Source organism: Magallana gigas, chromosome 3 (assembly GCF_963853765.1).
Source record: "Magallana gigas chromosome 3, xbMagGiga1.1, whole genome shotgun sequence".
Lineage (NCBI taxonomy): Eukaryota > Metazoa > Mollusca > Bivalvia > Ostreida > Ostreidae > Magallana > Magallana gigas.
The window spans coordinates 57,626,049-57,641,927 of record NC_088855.1 but is presented as its reverse complement, the minus strand read 5'-3'; the positions used below and the strand labels follow the sequence as shown (position 1 = coordinate 57,641,927).

Here is a 15,879-nt window from a genome sequence, read left to right as displayed (position 1 = left end):
CTGGCGTCTTCATCAAATCTCAGTACAATCCGTCAAAATCCAAGTCTGCAAACTTCATCCCCAACTTCGAACAGTCGCTTGTTGAAATTTTGCGTGTCTCCCACTATCCGTTTTGCAAATAAATCTTCCTTCTGTAATTTAAATTATTTAAATTAAATCGATGAAGGCGTTCGACCAGTCCAAATATTAAGTCGAACCTAATCTCTACCGAGATTATTGCATGTCGGTACTGATTTGTGATGATTCTGGAGAGACATCGGTCTCGACGAATCTCGTCGACATTAGACGCTACCGAGCTTCCATACATATTACCGTGTCATTAGTCTGTCAATAGACTTACACAAGTTGTGACCCCATTTCGGCCAAACTTTGCGTAAATGAGCCGACACACGTGACGCCTGATTATTTTCACTGTCAAGGCATGTGAAGCAAACATGGAAAAGCTCATGAATGAAGAAATCTGGCCGAGGGAGTTTACAGGAGCTGTGTATGGGTTAACTGTTGTTTTTATATCTCTGGTAGCTTTCTACTGCTCTAGTTTATTCGCTCAAGTTTTAATCCCTAGAGCCGCCGAGAAAAATGCTTGGAAATGGAAGAACATTTCAATATCACTTGTGCACTCTCTTATCAGTGGATTCTGGTCTTGCTACTGGTAAGTTTATTAAAAAATAATGTTATATAAGCTGTTCTATCTCGCCGGCGGTTTATGTAATGTCTGATGTTTACCATTTTACGGTGTGATTTTTTTTCTTATTTCGTAGTTTTTATGACAATCCAAAGTTGGCCGAAGACATGATCCAAACCCATACAGTTCCCGCACACACCCTGATCAGTGTGTCTGTCGGTAAGTGTCCTTGGGAACCATAATTACACTCGCATTCATAATGACATTACATAGTTACGCAATCTTACACGTGTGACCTACTTTTATGGGCAGGAGCGTGTTTAACCATACATATAGCATTTTTGATAACGTTTATTTTGCAGGTATTGTTGCCTGTTACAATTTGTAGGATATTGTTTATACCAGTTAGGGTGTGGCTGTAAAGTACTATAAATAGTAATTCTCTGATTATGCAGCGGGCGGGGAATACCAAAGCCTCTAGAAGAAAGTAAAAAAAAAAGGGGGGGGGGGATAGAGCAGACTTTTGTACCGTTACTAACATTATTCATGTATGATGTATGTGATGTATACACATACCTGACATACCCTAAATTAATCAATGTATATATATATATGCTGATACACCCACCAACCCCTCAGAATATTTTTGGGGTGGGGTAAAGGGGGTATCAGTATAGTGTCTTTGAAATACCCCAACTCCCTTAATAGCTGCCATTGACATGTCCTGTGTTAGCTGCAATAATGTAGCCCTCTCCGATTTTTTATATCTGATGTTTACTGGAGAGGGCTACAATTCCATAGGATCTCCGTAATGGTGCAAAATTAATTTTTTAATGCGACTGACTTCGGTCTAAAAAGATCGATTTTATATTTGAATTCCATTAGAAAAATGATTTCTTAATTCAGGTTGAACAAAATAACCGTATATAAATCAAAACCAGATAAAACACATCAGCATGTTTACCAGTCGTCTTTTTCAGCAGCCATGACAGTTCTCGCGTGATTTTATGGGATTTACGCTTGAAGTTTTAATGGGCTTGATAACATGAATGTCAGTGTAAATAATCGATCTTACCTCGTTCTATCACTAAAAAATCATTTAAGGAAATGGTATATAAAGGAAAATTCATATTTACCGCGTTAATTATGTTTAAAATAGGGGAATTCCTATATTCAGTTCAAGATCCGCTCCTAAATTCTCATTGGCTGTCCCAAAATAAAACCGGTCAAGGTCAGTAAACATGGCGGACAAATTCAACTTGCGTTGTTGACATACACGAAAAATAACCGATATATGGACTATACTTGATATTTTTGGATTAATTTATGCCATAGACATCCACAATATTTGAGTTCAGGTAAGAAATGCAGATGTTATTGTCATTTATATACGATTTGAGACGAAATCGTTGCGGGAGTGAATCACTCCCGCACTTGCACCATTACGGAGATCCTATGGAGTTGTAGCCCTCTCCCAAAAAAAAAAAAAAAAAAAAAAAAAATCGGGAGAGGGCTACATTATTGCAGCTAGTCCTGTGTGCTCTCGGAATCCCTGTGTAGTTGCCCCGTTGACTCAGAAGAGGGAGGCTTTTGACCGGATCCTGGTCAGGACCTAACGTGACACAATGACTTCCCCCTCTGTTGATTTCCACAATGTGAGAGTCAACACCACAGAATTACACAGGCCAGTGTGGAGACACAAACAGGACTTTATTTTTATAAAAAATTATGATCTAAATTTAGATCATTAAATCCTCAGAGATCAAAGTCTCAGTGTATTTTCCTGTCAACAGTGCACTGATCACTGTAAGACCATTGACGATAGAAGCATTATTTTCGATACTTTAATATTTTTTCATAGGAGTCGAATTATTATGATATTAATTCTTACTAAGTAAAATTATTCAGTTGACCCCCCCTCATCCTTTTGAATCAAGGTCACTGTCCTACATCTTCCTTATCCAAGAGATCCAATTCGATCCTCAGTTTTCAAGACCATTGATGACAGCACTAGTTTATAGATGGAAGTCCTGGCATTAGGATTAAAGAAATCTGGGGATGTAGATATTTTTTTTGAATATTTCCAGCATCTGATAGCTTGCATGGGTGGAAGAGCACCTGCCTACTAGATATTCAGGAGGCTCCGCTCCATTCCTATTCTGATCCCTGACCATCATGTAAATGATACATTGGTCAAACATGAGAATATACAACTAGTATTATGCTTCTCTGATATAATTTACAAATGTCAGAAAATACCACAGTGTTATCATGGTTCCATATATCACTTGCATATAAAGAATTTTAACTTTGAAAAACTGTTATGGATATTGAGATGATTTTTGATTAATTGTTTGTTGTTGTTTTTTTTTGGGGGGGGGGGGGGTATTCATACATGTATATGAAAGAGATATATTTCAGTGGCTGTCAGCAGGAATGAATTCCATGTGTAACCATGGTAACTGGACATGATTTCTTTTACAGGATACTTTATTTATGACACCATTGACATGCTTATTTATCAGAGAAATCGGCAGTCCTACGAGTTAATGGGACACCATGTTGTGGTAAGTTAATTCACTTTGCAGCCATTAGAAGCTTCACATAGCCTGATACTGGCATTATGATCACACCTTTTGAAGGTGTTATTGTAGCATGTAACATGGTGAGATTTAGAGATTAGTTCTTCAGAGCCACCTTTTAAATTGTTGTTTGTATGCCCTGACGAAAATGTCGCTGACTCAAGACGTTTTTATCAACATTATCTCCGCATATTTTCTTATGGAAAACCAGTTGTTTGCAATTGATCCATTTTCTACTTCATTTTCTTGCAAAATTAGAATTTTTCTTTTATTTCCCTGCCAATAAATAACTAAGTTGGGTGAAGGCAAGCCAAAACTTTGGTGGCCTGACTTTTTAGGAACAGATCACTAATGATACATACATTTCGTATGACACTGATGGACTGAGGTCCATGCTTTTGAGCATAGATAGTCTAAAGTCTATATACAGTATTACATAAATTTGACAAACAATGATAGAAACAGCTGATGTAAACATGTGTTGAGACATGGGTCAGAAACCACACGTGTGGTCTTTGTACCCTCTAATCTCAGACATATACACAAAGTACACGTGTGTTCGTAGACAGCAGTGCTGTTATCTTAAGGGTGTGACCATGCAATAGCTGCATCAATGAGCAAATGATAACACAGCATACCGATAAAACCACACCCATCCCTGATATTGGCCCTGACTTGTCAACTTAATGTGTATCTCATGACTTCTGGAGAGCAGTAGAACTCTTTTGTTATAAATGACATTTACACATTTCACATTACTATTGAAATTATCTATTATAGTTGGATCGCCGTACTGTCAGCTGTTTATATTATGAACAAGAACTTTATACATCTTTTTATTTTATGTGTAATTCATGCAGACAGAAAATGCAAATTCATTGTAAGATAACAGGATCATTTCAGACCAAATTTTTGTAGTCATTGCACAGTTTTTTATGCTTGATTTACCAAGCATTATTAGCATTTGATGAATTCGGTCAAACATGAAAAGATTGAGGATTTTTAACACAGTTTATTTATAATTAGGAATATATTGACGAAGTTGATCCATCATAACTGATCGATGAATGTTCAAATAGAATTCTGCTTGGAAACCAACTGAGAAGCTAGATTTCCTATTCCTCAAAGTGACAACATTCCGCCTAATGACAAACAAATGAGTTTGGTTTAACCTTGTGTAAAAGTGTTTTGATCTCTCATAGAGACATGAATTAATATCTATAGACCAAACTTAAAGCACTTTCGTAAACAAAACACATTTTGTTATTGAATGTCCATTATTTAAACATCTGAAGTAAGGTGCTATATAATTTTATATTAAATGACTTGTAAAGAAGATTTATGTCAACAGCAAACAGAATTAAATGTCTGCATGCTGCTCTCGTGGTAAAGAAGGCTGTAAAGTGTGAACCATAAACAGTTACATATATATCAGGCAACAGTTTCCAAAGGACAGTCATACACAGAAAAAAATATAGAACGTGTTACCAAATACCAATATCCTTAATATGTAGATAAAAACAAATTCATTTTGTTTGGTGGCCCAAATTAAGATAGCAAATTCATACATCTGCACCACAGAAGTATTAGGTCAAACCAATGGTATAGATGACGTCACTGCCTTTAAATAATAAAATGACTGCACAACGCTTTTATTTAAACAATAAAATACTTTCTTTGGGGATTCATTCAGAATGTGAAGGTAGTGACGTTGCAGAAAAGATACATAACCCGCATTAGCAGGTTATGTGGTTTTTTTATGCAATGATTGCACCTTCATAACCCATATGAATCACCAAAGAAAGCATTTTATTATTTATATTAACATCTTTCTTTTAATTAATTAATAAATTGATTATGAAAAGTTTGTAAAATTTACTAAATTACTGTTATCGCATAAGTACAATAGCTAAAAGAAACAGCCAAATCGTCTCCTGTGTGTGTGATGAGTCTGACATCATCTTGATTATTTCGTGCAGTCTGTGCTTTTTCTTAGGTCACTGTTGGCTACGACCAATCGATAAACAGGGCGTGTCAATTTTATTCCTGTCAATTTCTTGTCAGTTTCACGGCCCATAATGTAGATTTCAACCAATCGATAAACAGGGTGTGTAGATTTTAGTCTGGCTGTTTCTATAGATCGAGCTATGAATTATAACTATAAATTTCCTTAAGAAATAGAGGAAAAAAATACTTGGTAGATGTAAATATATTTGAATATATTTACATTTTCAACTGTTTTTGTCTGTGTTAACATTACGAATCAATTTTGAAGTCTATATCCCAATAATTTCATAAAAGATGACACAAAATGGGCGTGTCTTATAGCATAACCGAAACACGTTATTGGCTGCGCCACGAAGTAATTACATAGCATATGTGCTACTTTCAAAAAATAGTGATTTTAAAATTTTGTTTTGAATTGTAGATATTGGAAATGATATAAATATAAGTAAAAAGAAATCATTCTTTGTTTATTATGAGGTGATAATTTCGGTCAGGGCATGGTCAAATCTATCATAAGCCCTTCAGGCTTTATTGGATTTGACCACGCCCTGACCAAAATTATCACCTCATAATACTAAAAGAATGATTTCTATATATTCCTTAAACATTTATTGAGTCATTCATTATTAAGGAAATGAAATTGAGCTGTGCATGGTTGAACAAAAAAGCTTACAAACTAGCATGCTACTTCAAAGAAATCATTATTATATAGTTCTTTGAATAATCCTAATTTCTTGTTACCATGCAATCTTTTATATCAAAAAATCTATTAAATGAGCAAAAGGTAAACATGGTTACAGCAGAACGCTAGCTAACAGTATAATGAATTTATGCCAACTATATATACAGCTAAGTCAGTTTCATTCGTAAAATTGTTATAAAGTTGAGCATATATTAAACTGATACACTTCAATAATGAAAGAATCAATTGCAACAATTTATGTGCTTTTACTGTAAGGTTTTAATTAAAATTCTGTAGAAAAAGTAATTAACACAAAACACTTGGTATAGTAAATGGTGATTATGACGACTTTCTGAAAAGAGGGAGAACTCTTTCAGATTTTTATGAAAAACCTATATGATATCAAATTTTGCTGAAACTGCCTACAGTATTCAGATAGATGTGAGATGTATATCGATTATATCGTATACTTATAGAAAATATACCCTTTTCCGCCCTGTGCGATATACACAGTAAATTCGCCTACCCGTGTGATATAATCCCTAGAGGTGTGATATAAGATTTATATCACACCCCTCTCCGGCAATCTTCGGATGTTACATCACACCCCTTTCCGTTAACCATCTGCTATTATGACGTAGAGATCAATATGCGTCATTCAACTCCGATCTCCGAGTATGTCGTTAAATAGGACGTCGACATCAACTTGGTATATAAACAGCTGGTGCGAAAATTCCAGGGAAGTTTATCAGAGATGGAATATATAGACTGGGAGCGATTTGTTAACAATTATAATCATTCATCATTTGATGTTTTTTTATTGTTTCTTTGATATTTTCTATATGTATATGATATAAAAATCATAACATGGCAATTTTTATATTGCATCCATCACGGCTCTCGGGCTGATATACAGCAACCTCAGGAGAGAACATAAATAGGCATTGTGCCTGCTGTTCAATCCATTTCAATGTATTTATATACTTGAATAAAATACTTATTAAATTAAATTAAATTAACCTCGGGCTAATATAGGATGCGATATAAAAATTGCCATGTAATAATCTATATATTACATGGCAATTTTTATATCGAATCCTATATTAGCCCGAGGTCGCTGTATGTCAGCTTGGGAACTGTCAGGCTTGAGGGCTGATATACAGCGAGAGAGGGCTAAATTATAAATATAGGATGCAATATTAAAAATTGCCATGCTATGATTTTTATATCATATACTTGGAAATTGGAGTTGAACGATGCATACCGTACTCTACGTCATAATAGCCGATGATTAACGGAAAGGGGTGTGATAAAACATCGATTCGAAGATTGACAGAGAGGGGTGTGATATAAATCTTATATCACGCCTGTAGGGTTTATATCACATGGGTTGGTGAATTCTCGATTCTCGCACAGGGCGGTAAAGGGTATATTTTCTATAAGTATACAATATGTTTACTAGATGCATATGGAAATGTGATATTGTTGTAACTCAATCAAGGATTACTATTATAGTCCATCCAAGTCTGTTTCCTTCACGCTTTGACAAATTTTAACGAAAATAGACATACCTGTCAAAGAAGCACAATTGAAATTGATAGAGGGGGAAAATCTAAGATTTCTTTATTGACACTTCATCTATTTTTACCTGGAGAAATTAACATGAAAGTAAATTTCTTACGGAGATTTTTAGTGTGAATTAAATCTTTTCTCCATTTGGAATTACTCGCATGCAACACCTTGCATAAAATATCGTCCGTGTGTTTTCATGTTTGTTACAATGCAAAAACCCCATAGACTTCCATTTTTGGTTGAAGTGGTAGAGGGTGCTTTCAAAACAGAAAATCTTGACTTTTTTCATCCTTACTAGTGGAAAAACTTACTTTGGGCACAAAGGTATTTATGATTTTCAAAAAATTAAGCAAAAGTTCTGGAAGCAAAAACTTGAGACAGAGTATAATCATAGGGGCACCGAGTTCTGTTTTGTGTTGATCATACAAACATACATTACATATATTTGTTGACTAGCGTACCAATTATAATATAGCAACCGTACGTCTATTTCAGATCATCATCTGTTTTGGGGTTTCCATTGTCTCCCGGATGTATGTGGGATATGCTGTCGTTGCCTTGGTGATAGAATTGAATAGTATTTTTCTTCACCTTAGACAGATTTTACAGATTTGCCAATATAAGAAAGACAACAAAATTTACAGACTAAACAGTATTATAAATCTAGGTAAGATTTCAGTTGCATATTTCTTCCTTCTTCTTTTTTATTTTCTTGTCAAAGATTTATAGGGATTCCTGATGTTGATTTTAAAGATTTCAATGTGTCTGTCATTGCCATGATGTATATGTAGATATTGCATGAAAGGGGGGAGATAAACATTGGAAGTTTTCACCCCAAGATTAACCATTGATACACTGTTCATCTCGGTCAACTTTGGTTTTCAAGGGGTGACAATAAATAGTGCTTGTTTAGGAGGGTAACAGTTGAAATTGACACCCTGAGAAAACCATTGCCAACCGACGCGAAGTGGAGGTTGACAATGATTTTTTAGGGCTGTCTATAAGAATGACCTGAACTTTACAGCAAACCGTAAGCGCAAGTGTGTTGCTAACACTGGGGTAATAGAACAGATTATTAACTGCATCAAAACCAACTAGATTTCAGTATTTAACATGAAAGTATAATGATTTCAAATGTTACCCTCACTGGTAGCTGTATTAACTATATTGAATATGTTATAAAATGGAAACATTATTCAAAATTTTGTATGTTCACATTTTATTAATTCAGGTTAATTATATTCTCCCTGCCAAATTAATGATTATACCAGACAAGGAATAAGGTGAACATGCAGTGCATACATAGATAAAGCAGTCAGTGGAATTATCATATGGTGCCATTTAATGTTGATTTATTATATCAACCTAATTTAAAGGACATTATTTTACCATACAGAGGACATTTTTTTAGTTTTAGTCACAAATTCTATATTAAAAGAAGAATAAACATTGCTATTGCTTTTCCTCATCCCCGTATATTATGTTAATTGATGCAGAGTTAAAAATTCAAGAAAATTAACGAAAATCTTCAATGCCTTTGGGCATATATTTTTATTAGTTCCAGAATGAAAAAGTAAGGTTACACAATTAAATACTGGACTTGTAAACCTTTCGATATAAAATTCATGTTTTTAAATTTGCAAATCCAATTGAAAATAATAGTTTAGGGATGTACCACTACAAAACATTATATTCATTTTGATTTATATATGTCCATAAGAAGAGAGGACAAGTTAACTGATTTGATGTCAGTAACAGTGTTTGAAATGTTCATATTTGTTGGAAAACAAGTAACATTTTGTCACATTTGTAAATTTTAGGGAATGTTATGTTTAATAAAACCTCATTGACAAATATAATATCTAGTTGTGATTTACATTTTGTAATAGTATAGAATATTACATGTACAAATCTGTGAGAATATGAACTTTTGTTGAAGGCTTGATTCATTTTCAGGAACGTTTGTGGGTTTCCGTATTTCTGTGATGGCTTGGATGAGTCGATGGATGTTGATCAACAAAGACTTAATCCCCCTTGTGTTCTACAGCCTCGGCAGCATTGGACTTGCTGTCATGACGGTCATGAACATCATTCTGTTTTACCGCCTGCTGCAAAGCGACTTCATCCGCAAGAAAGAGTCCACCATTAAAGTGGATTAATCTCTCACCACAGGCAGTGAGCCATTTCCACAGATTTGATGTTGTTGTGTATAAACGTACATTTGAACAATCAAAATGGATTGTATGTATGTGTTTCCATCATGAAGCAACTGAATGTCTGAATACCATTCATGATTATATGATATATATAAATGGATGTTGTGATTGGGTTTGATCGTGATTGAACTGACCCATGATTATTTATACAGAATTCCATTCATTACTGTCCTATGAACAGGTTACCTTATGCTTTCTAATATATCTGTATTTTGTCTCATTCATTTGCTATGTTGATAAATAGTAAAGAAGCCCGTTACAGAGAATTGCTGTTACCGTTCATTCGCTGCTCCGAGTTAAGCTTCAATCAAACAATCTTTGAATCTACCCAATATGAACAAATTCTGGAGCATTGAACAAATTCAGATCCCCAAGAGAATGAACAAGTGTAGTGTAATGCAGTAATACAATTAATGTATCTTTAACCCATGTGTCTAAATGGAAATGCCTGGCATTCAATGTTTGATTTGTGTTGGAAATTTTTATAAATAATTTATTTTAATCCATCCTTTATTCATTTTATCAAATAATCGAGAGAAAACTGAAAAAAAATTATCATTTAAAGGGATAAAAAATGTGAATAAAAAATATCTATGAAGAGTGTTGTCATGTGATATTATATTTATAATCAGGTCCACAAAGATAGAGTAGTAATTTTAGACCAACTTTGAGTAGAACCAAAGTGATCAATTTCTATATAATATGTATTCCAAATACTTGATTTGTTTATAAATGTAGAGAAAATTTGTGATCAATTTGTGATCACATTTTTTAATATGTTTGATATTCTCCACTTGATATATTATTAAGGATAGGGGAGATAACCTCCCACTGTTGTGGAATTTCTCAGGAGTTCAATTTGAGACACATTGTACTTCTGAGTTTTATTAGTTAACACGTCAGTGTTGTGTGCAGTATTTATATGTATGGGGAGATGTGGAAGCTTGAATAGCTATAACAAATTGAATGTGTTTATACTTTATTTCAAATAGTTACTGTACTTGAAAAACTCCAACAGGAATACTTTGGGTTTGAAAAATTTTACAAACAGAAAACTGTGTTTGCAAGGAGATGAACGAGACCAGATTTATCTATGAATTGCAAACTCCATGTGAGCATTGTGTATTTTTATTGCATGTATGAGCTGTTTTTATACATGAGATTTATATTTTGACATGTTTTACTGTAAGCCAATTTTTGTAAAGTACAAGTGGCCTTAAACAGGCTTATTTGCCAACTCTGTGCTTTTGATCAAGATAACCGTCTTCAAAGTCCCATAACTCTGATATTTACGATTAGATTCATCCTCTGGTGCTATTGTATTTTGGTCCACGTATATGTAGTGGTGCTCATATGGGACTAATTGTGTGGCTTTGATGTATACTTTTGAACCCATCTGAGAAAATGATTTATTACTTTACTTTGTACTTTAAAAGATTTAGTGTTAGACCCCTTAATTTTTGAAGATAATTATTCTTTAGAATGTACAGCCATAAATTTCAAGTAGTCCTCTAATAACACTAGCTACTATAGTAAGTATGTTTCATGTGTTTTTGTCAAACTAGCAAAGGTAATGCCAAGATGTCCGTGTTTTATTGTACTGTCAGAAGTTCATGTATATTCATTTATTTTTCTGTTTTCAAAAGAAAATTCTTTTTATTATTCTGCTAGCCTGTAATAGGAAATAAATTGTTATTCGTATAAATGATAGTATGTGATTTTTTTTTAGCCAAAACTTAATTTGAGTACCATTCGATAGCGAGTTGGGTCAGTGGACACTTAAACAATAAAATGCTTTCCTCAGTGATTCATGCAGGATATGAGGTAGCGACACTGCAGAAAAATGGATAACCGCTAACATGGGAATTTTTATTTTTTCTGCAATGATTGCTACCTTCATAGCACGTATGAACCATCAAAGAAAGCATTTTATTGCGTATATTTACATCTCTCTTTAAAAAATTAATGAATTGATCGTAAAAAGTAAGTAAAACTAACTAAATTATTGTTAATGTATATCGGTACGTTAGATGAAAGAAATGGACAAATCGTCTTATATTGGAGTTCGAGTCTGACATCATCATGATTATTTCGTGCAATATGTGATTTTTTTAGGTCGCTGTAGGTTTTTATCGATCGATAAACTGATGAGAACTGAATTATGTAGATTCACCCCAGTCAGTTTCTGTATAGTGAATTACAATTAATTTCTGTAAGAAGTAGAGGGAATCATACTTGGTGGATGTAAATATACGCATGTATTGCCATGCTTAACTGGAATATCTTGCTGATAATTTAACTTACATCAATGAATACTTATTGGAAAATTGTAATGTTATAAGCAGAGTTGGGGTCAATTACTTTGAAAAGTAATTAATTACTTTCAAATACATTGACAATTTTATCAATTACTTGCAATTACAATTACATTTATTTTTTAAAAAGTAATTAATTACTCTCAATTACTTTGATAAATGTAATTAATTACATTTCAAATACTTTAGTTTTATTTTTTTAAATCTTGAAAACATATACATATATTAACAGCATTAAGATATACAGAGCTTCATGTACGCTTATGTTTTTCAAGGTTGTACAGTTCAGTTCAGATGAGATTTCTTGAAAAATTCTTGAAAAATTTTCTTTAACATATTAAATTCATTAAGTACCATTGAGTTCATTTTTGGTTCTGAATGATATTTTCTCTATAGTGAATTAATTTTTATTCACATATTAAAACTATGTTTATTCAGAAAGTACAACTTTCGGCAGTACAGCATATCAGTATATAAATAATAATTGCTATAAATCATAAGAAAGAGATATTTTGACTCCCTTAAGTCTAAAATCAATTGGGGTTCTTGGGTATTAGAGGAGTTCACACCTCCACAAAATTAGATCTTTAGCTATTGCCCTGGGCAGTGTGTTATGCTGTATAAACATATGAAACATTATGGGACATTTAATTATTGTATAAACAAAAGTCCATGCCAAACATGTATAAAATCTATTTATCATTATAAGACACCTTTTTTATATTTTAAACTTGGAAAAAAAGTAATTGAGATGTAATTGAAAAGTAATTGAAAATACACAATATTTTTGGAATGTATTTAAATACATTCAGTTACTTGTAATTGAAGACAGACTCAATTACAAATTAGTTTCAATTACTTTGAAAAATGTTATTAATTACACTCAATTACAAATACTTTTTTCAATTACCCCATCCCTGGTTATAAGGATAAGTGGTGAGATGTATCAATAATTAACCCTCATATTTAAATGAACATTGGTAAATTGTGCTGATAAACATTTTAATAAACTTTGTCATTGGTATAAATAGCTCTGCCAGTGAACATTATCTGGTAAGTTTGTCAGTTGTAATCTTTGGCAAGATGTATCATGGAACACTCACTGTAGTTTGTGTGTTTATTTGTGTCAATGGAATGTGCTTTCCGTGCTTAGTTGTGTCAATGGTAAGTGTTGTCAGTGCTTAGTTGTGCCAATGGTGAGAATTGCCATTGCTTAGTTGTGTCAATGGTAAGTGTTGTCAGTGCTTAGTTGTGCCAATGGTGAGAATTGTCATTGCTGAGTTGTGCCAATGGTAAGTGTTGCCTGTGCTTAGTTTTGTCAGTAGTAAGTGTTGTCAGGGCTTAACTGTATCAATGGTAGTTGTTGTCAGTGTTAAGTTGTGTCAATGGTAGTTGTTGTCAGTGTTAAGTTGTGTCAATGGTAAGTGTTGTCAATGTTTAGTTGTGCCAATGGTAAGTGTTGTCTGTGCTTAGTTTTGTCAGTAGTAAGTGTTGTCAGGGCTTAACTGTATCAATGGTAGTTGTTGTCAGTGTTAAGTTGTGTCAATGGTAAGTGTTGTCAGTGTTTAGTTATGTCAATGGTATGTGCTGTGAGCGCTTAGTTTATGACAATGGTTAGTGTTGTCAGTATTTAGTTGTGTAAATGGTTGGTGTTGTCAGTGTTAAGTTGTGTCAGTAGTAAGTGTTGTCAGTTTTTTTGTTGTATTAATGGTAATTATTGTATGTGCTTAGTTGTGTCAATGGTAAGTGTTGTCATTGTTTAGTTGTGTCAATGGTAGTTGTTGTCAGGGTTTAGTTGTTTCAATGGTAAGAGTTGTCATTGTTTAGTTATGTCAATGGTAAGTGTTGTCAATGTTTAGTTGTATCAATGGTAAGTATTGTCAGTACTTAGTTGTGTCAATGGTATGTGTTGTCATTGTTTAGTTCGGTTAATGGTAGGTGTTGTCAGTGTTAAGTTGTATCAATGGTAAGTGTTGTCTTTGTTAAGTTGTGTCAATGGTAAGTGTTGTCAGTACTTAGTTATGTCATTGGTATGTGTTGTCATCGTTTAGTTGTGTTAATGGTAGGTGTTGTCATCGTTTAGTTGTGTCAATGGTAAGTGTTGTCAATGTTTAGTTGTGTCAATGGTAAGTGTTGTGAGTGCTTAGTTGTGTCAATGGTATGTGTTGTCAGTGTTTAGTTGTGTCAATGGTAAGTGTTGTCAATGTTTAGTTGTGTCAGTGGTAAGTGTTGTGAGTGCTTAGTTGTGTCAATGGTATGTGTTTTCAGTGTTTAGTTGTGTCAATGGTAAGTGTTGTCAATGTTTAGTTGTGTCAATGGTAAGTGTTGTGAGCGCTTAGTTGTGTCAATGGTATGTGTTGTCAGTGTTTAGTTATGTCAATGGTAAGTGTTGTCAATGTTTAGTTGTGTCAATGGTAAGTGTTGTGAGCACTTAGTTGAGACAATTGTAGGTGTTGTAACTGGTTAGATGTGTCAGTGGTAGGTGTTGCCAGTGTTTAGTTGTGTCAATGGTTGGTATTGTCAGTGTTTAGTTGTGTCAATAGGAAGTGTTGTCAGTGCTTGGTTGTGTCAATGGTTAGTGTTGTCAGTGCTTGGTTGTGTCAATGGTTAATGTTGTCAGTGTTTAGTTATGTCAATGGTAGCTGTTGTCTGTATTTAGTTAAGTCAATGGTAAATGCTGGCAGTGTTTAGTTGTGTCAATAGGAAGTGTTGTCAGTGCTTAGTTGTGTCAATGGTTAATGTTGTCAGTGTTTAGTTATGTCAATGGTAGCTGTTGTCTGTATTTAGTTATGTCAATGGTAAATGCTGTCAGTGTTTAGCTGTGTCAATAGGAAATGTTGTCAGTGTTTAGTTGTGTCAATGGTAGGTGTTGTGAGCCCCTAATTTTGAAATGGTTATTGTTGTGAGTGCTTAGTTGTGTCAATGGTGGCGTGTCAGTATTTAGTTGTGTCAATGTTAGGTGTTGTCAGTGTTTAGTTGTGTCAATGTTAGGTGTTGTCAGTGTTTAGTTGTGTCAATGGTAAGTGTTGTCTGTGTTTAGTTATGTCAATGGTAAATGCGGTCAGTGTTTAGTTGTGTCAATAGGAAGTGTATGCTTCATTTGTATCAAGACACGTACCCTTTGTGCTGATGGGGGTCTTACATTCGCGTTCAAGGTTCATGCTTAAACAGGGAGTAAACAGCCATCTCGACATTTTCTTTTTTCATTCTTATAGACTTGCTGCAACTTTCACCTCTAATTCCGCAGCTGGTGGCTGGGAAAAGAAAGAGCAGGTGCGCGCTCGGTTTAATTATTCCATGTCTGCTCAAATTTCGTCACGATACAGGCCTGCCTAATTTGTTTACTATAAAACGACATATATATAATATACCGTATTTTAAAGAAATATGCAACAAACAGAGAAATTGGTAATATGTAGATCGCTGCGTACATTTGGAACTATTTTGATTAAAATGTAAAAATTGATATCAAACTTAAAACTAACGATAGTTTCTCTGATCTAAAATTCATTTTTGTATGTTTCTTTTTACTTTTTTTCTTTATTCTTTTTGCTGGTTCCTTGTAAAAAATTGTTTGATTTATTTATTATTAAGTTATTGAATATTTTGATTTTTGATTAAGAAAGCTTATTTTCGTCCGGTTTTATTTTATCTATTATTTAATTATAAGGTTAGTCATTACATGCGCGGATCCAGAAATTTTTCAAGGGGGGGGGGTGGCTAGGAAAAATTTTGTTTCCCAGGGGGTTGGGGTTCGAGGTCTATTGTCGGAAATTTTACCATATGAATCTAATAAATTTGAATTTACAGAAGGGTTCTAGATGTGCGCATGCCTTGATCTTAACAAATTGCCGAAAACGTTCATTTTTAGTATACTTGC

The 15,879-nt window shown here is 33.9% G+C and overlaps 1 protein-coding gene across 1 annotated transcript; it reads left to right on the top strand.

The window, feature by feature from the left end:
- Positions 1–302: 302 nt before the first annotated feature.
- Positions 303–11,394, top strand: LOC105321522 (TLC domain-containing protein 2). The gene is made up of 5 exons (XM_011419835.4): positions 303–652; positions 762–844; positions 3,110–3,192; positions 7,964–8,135; positions 9,425–11,394. Exons 1-5 carry the CDS (start codon positions 435–437, stop codon positions 9,625–9,627), a joined length of 759 nt encoding a protein of 252 aa, XP_011418137.3. The 5' UTR covers positions 303–434; the 3' UTR covers positions 9,628–11,394.
- Positions 11,395–15,879: the final 4,485 nt, after the last annotated feature.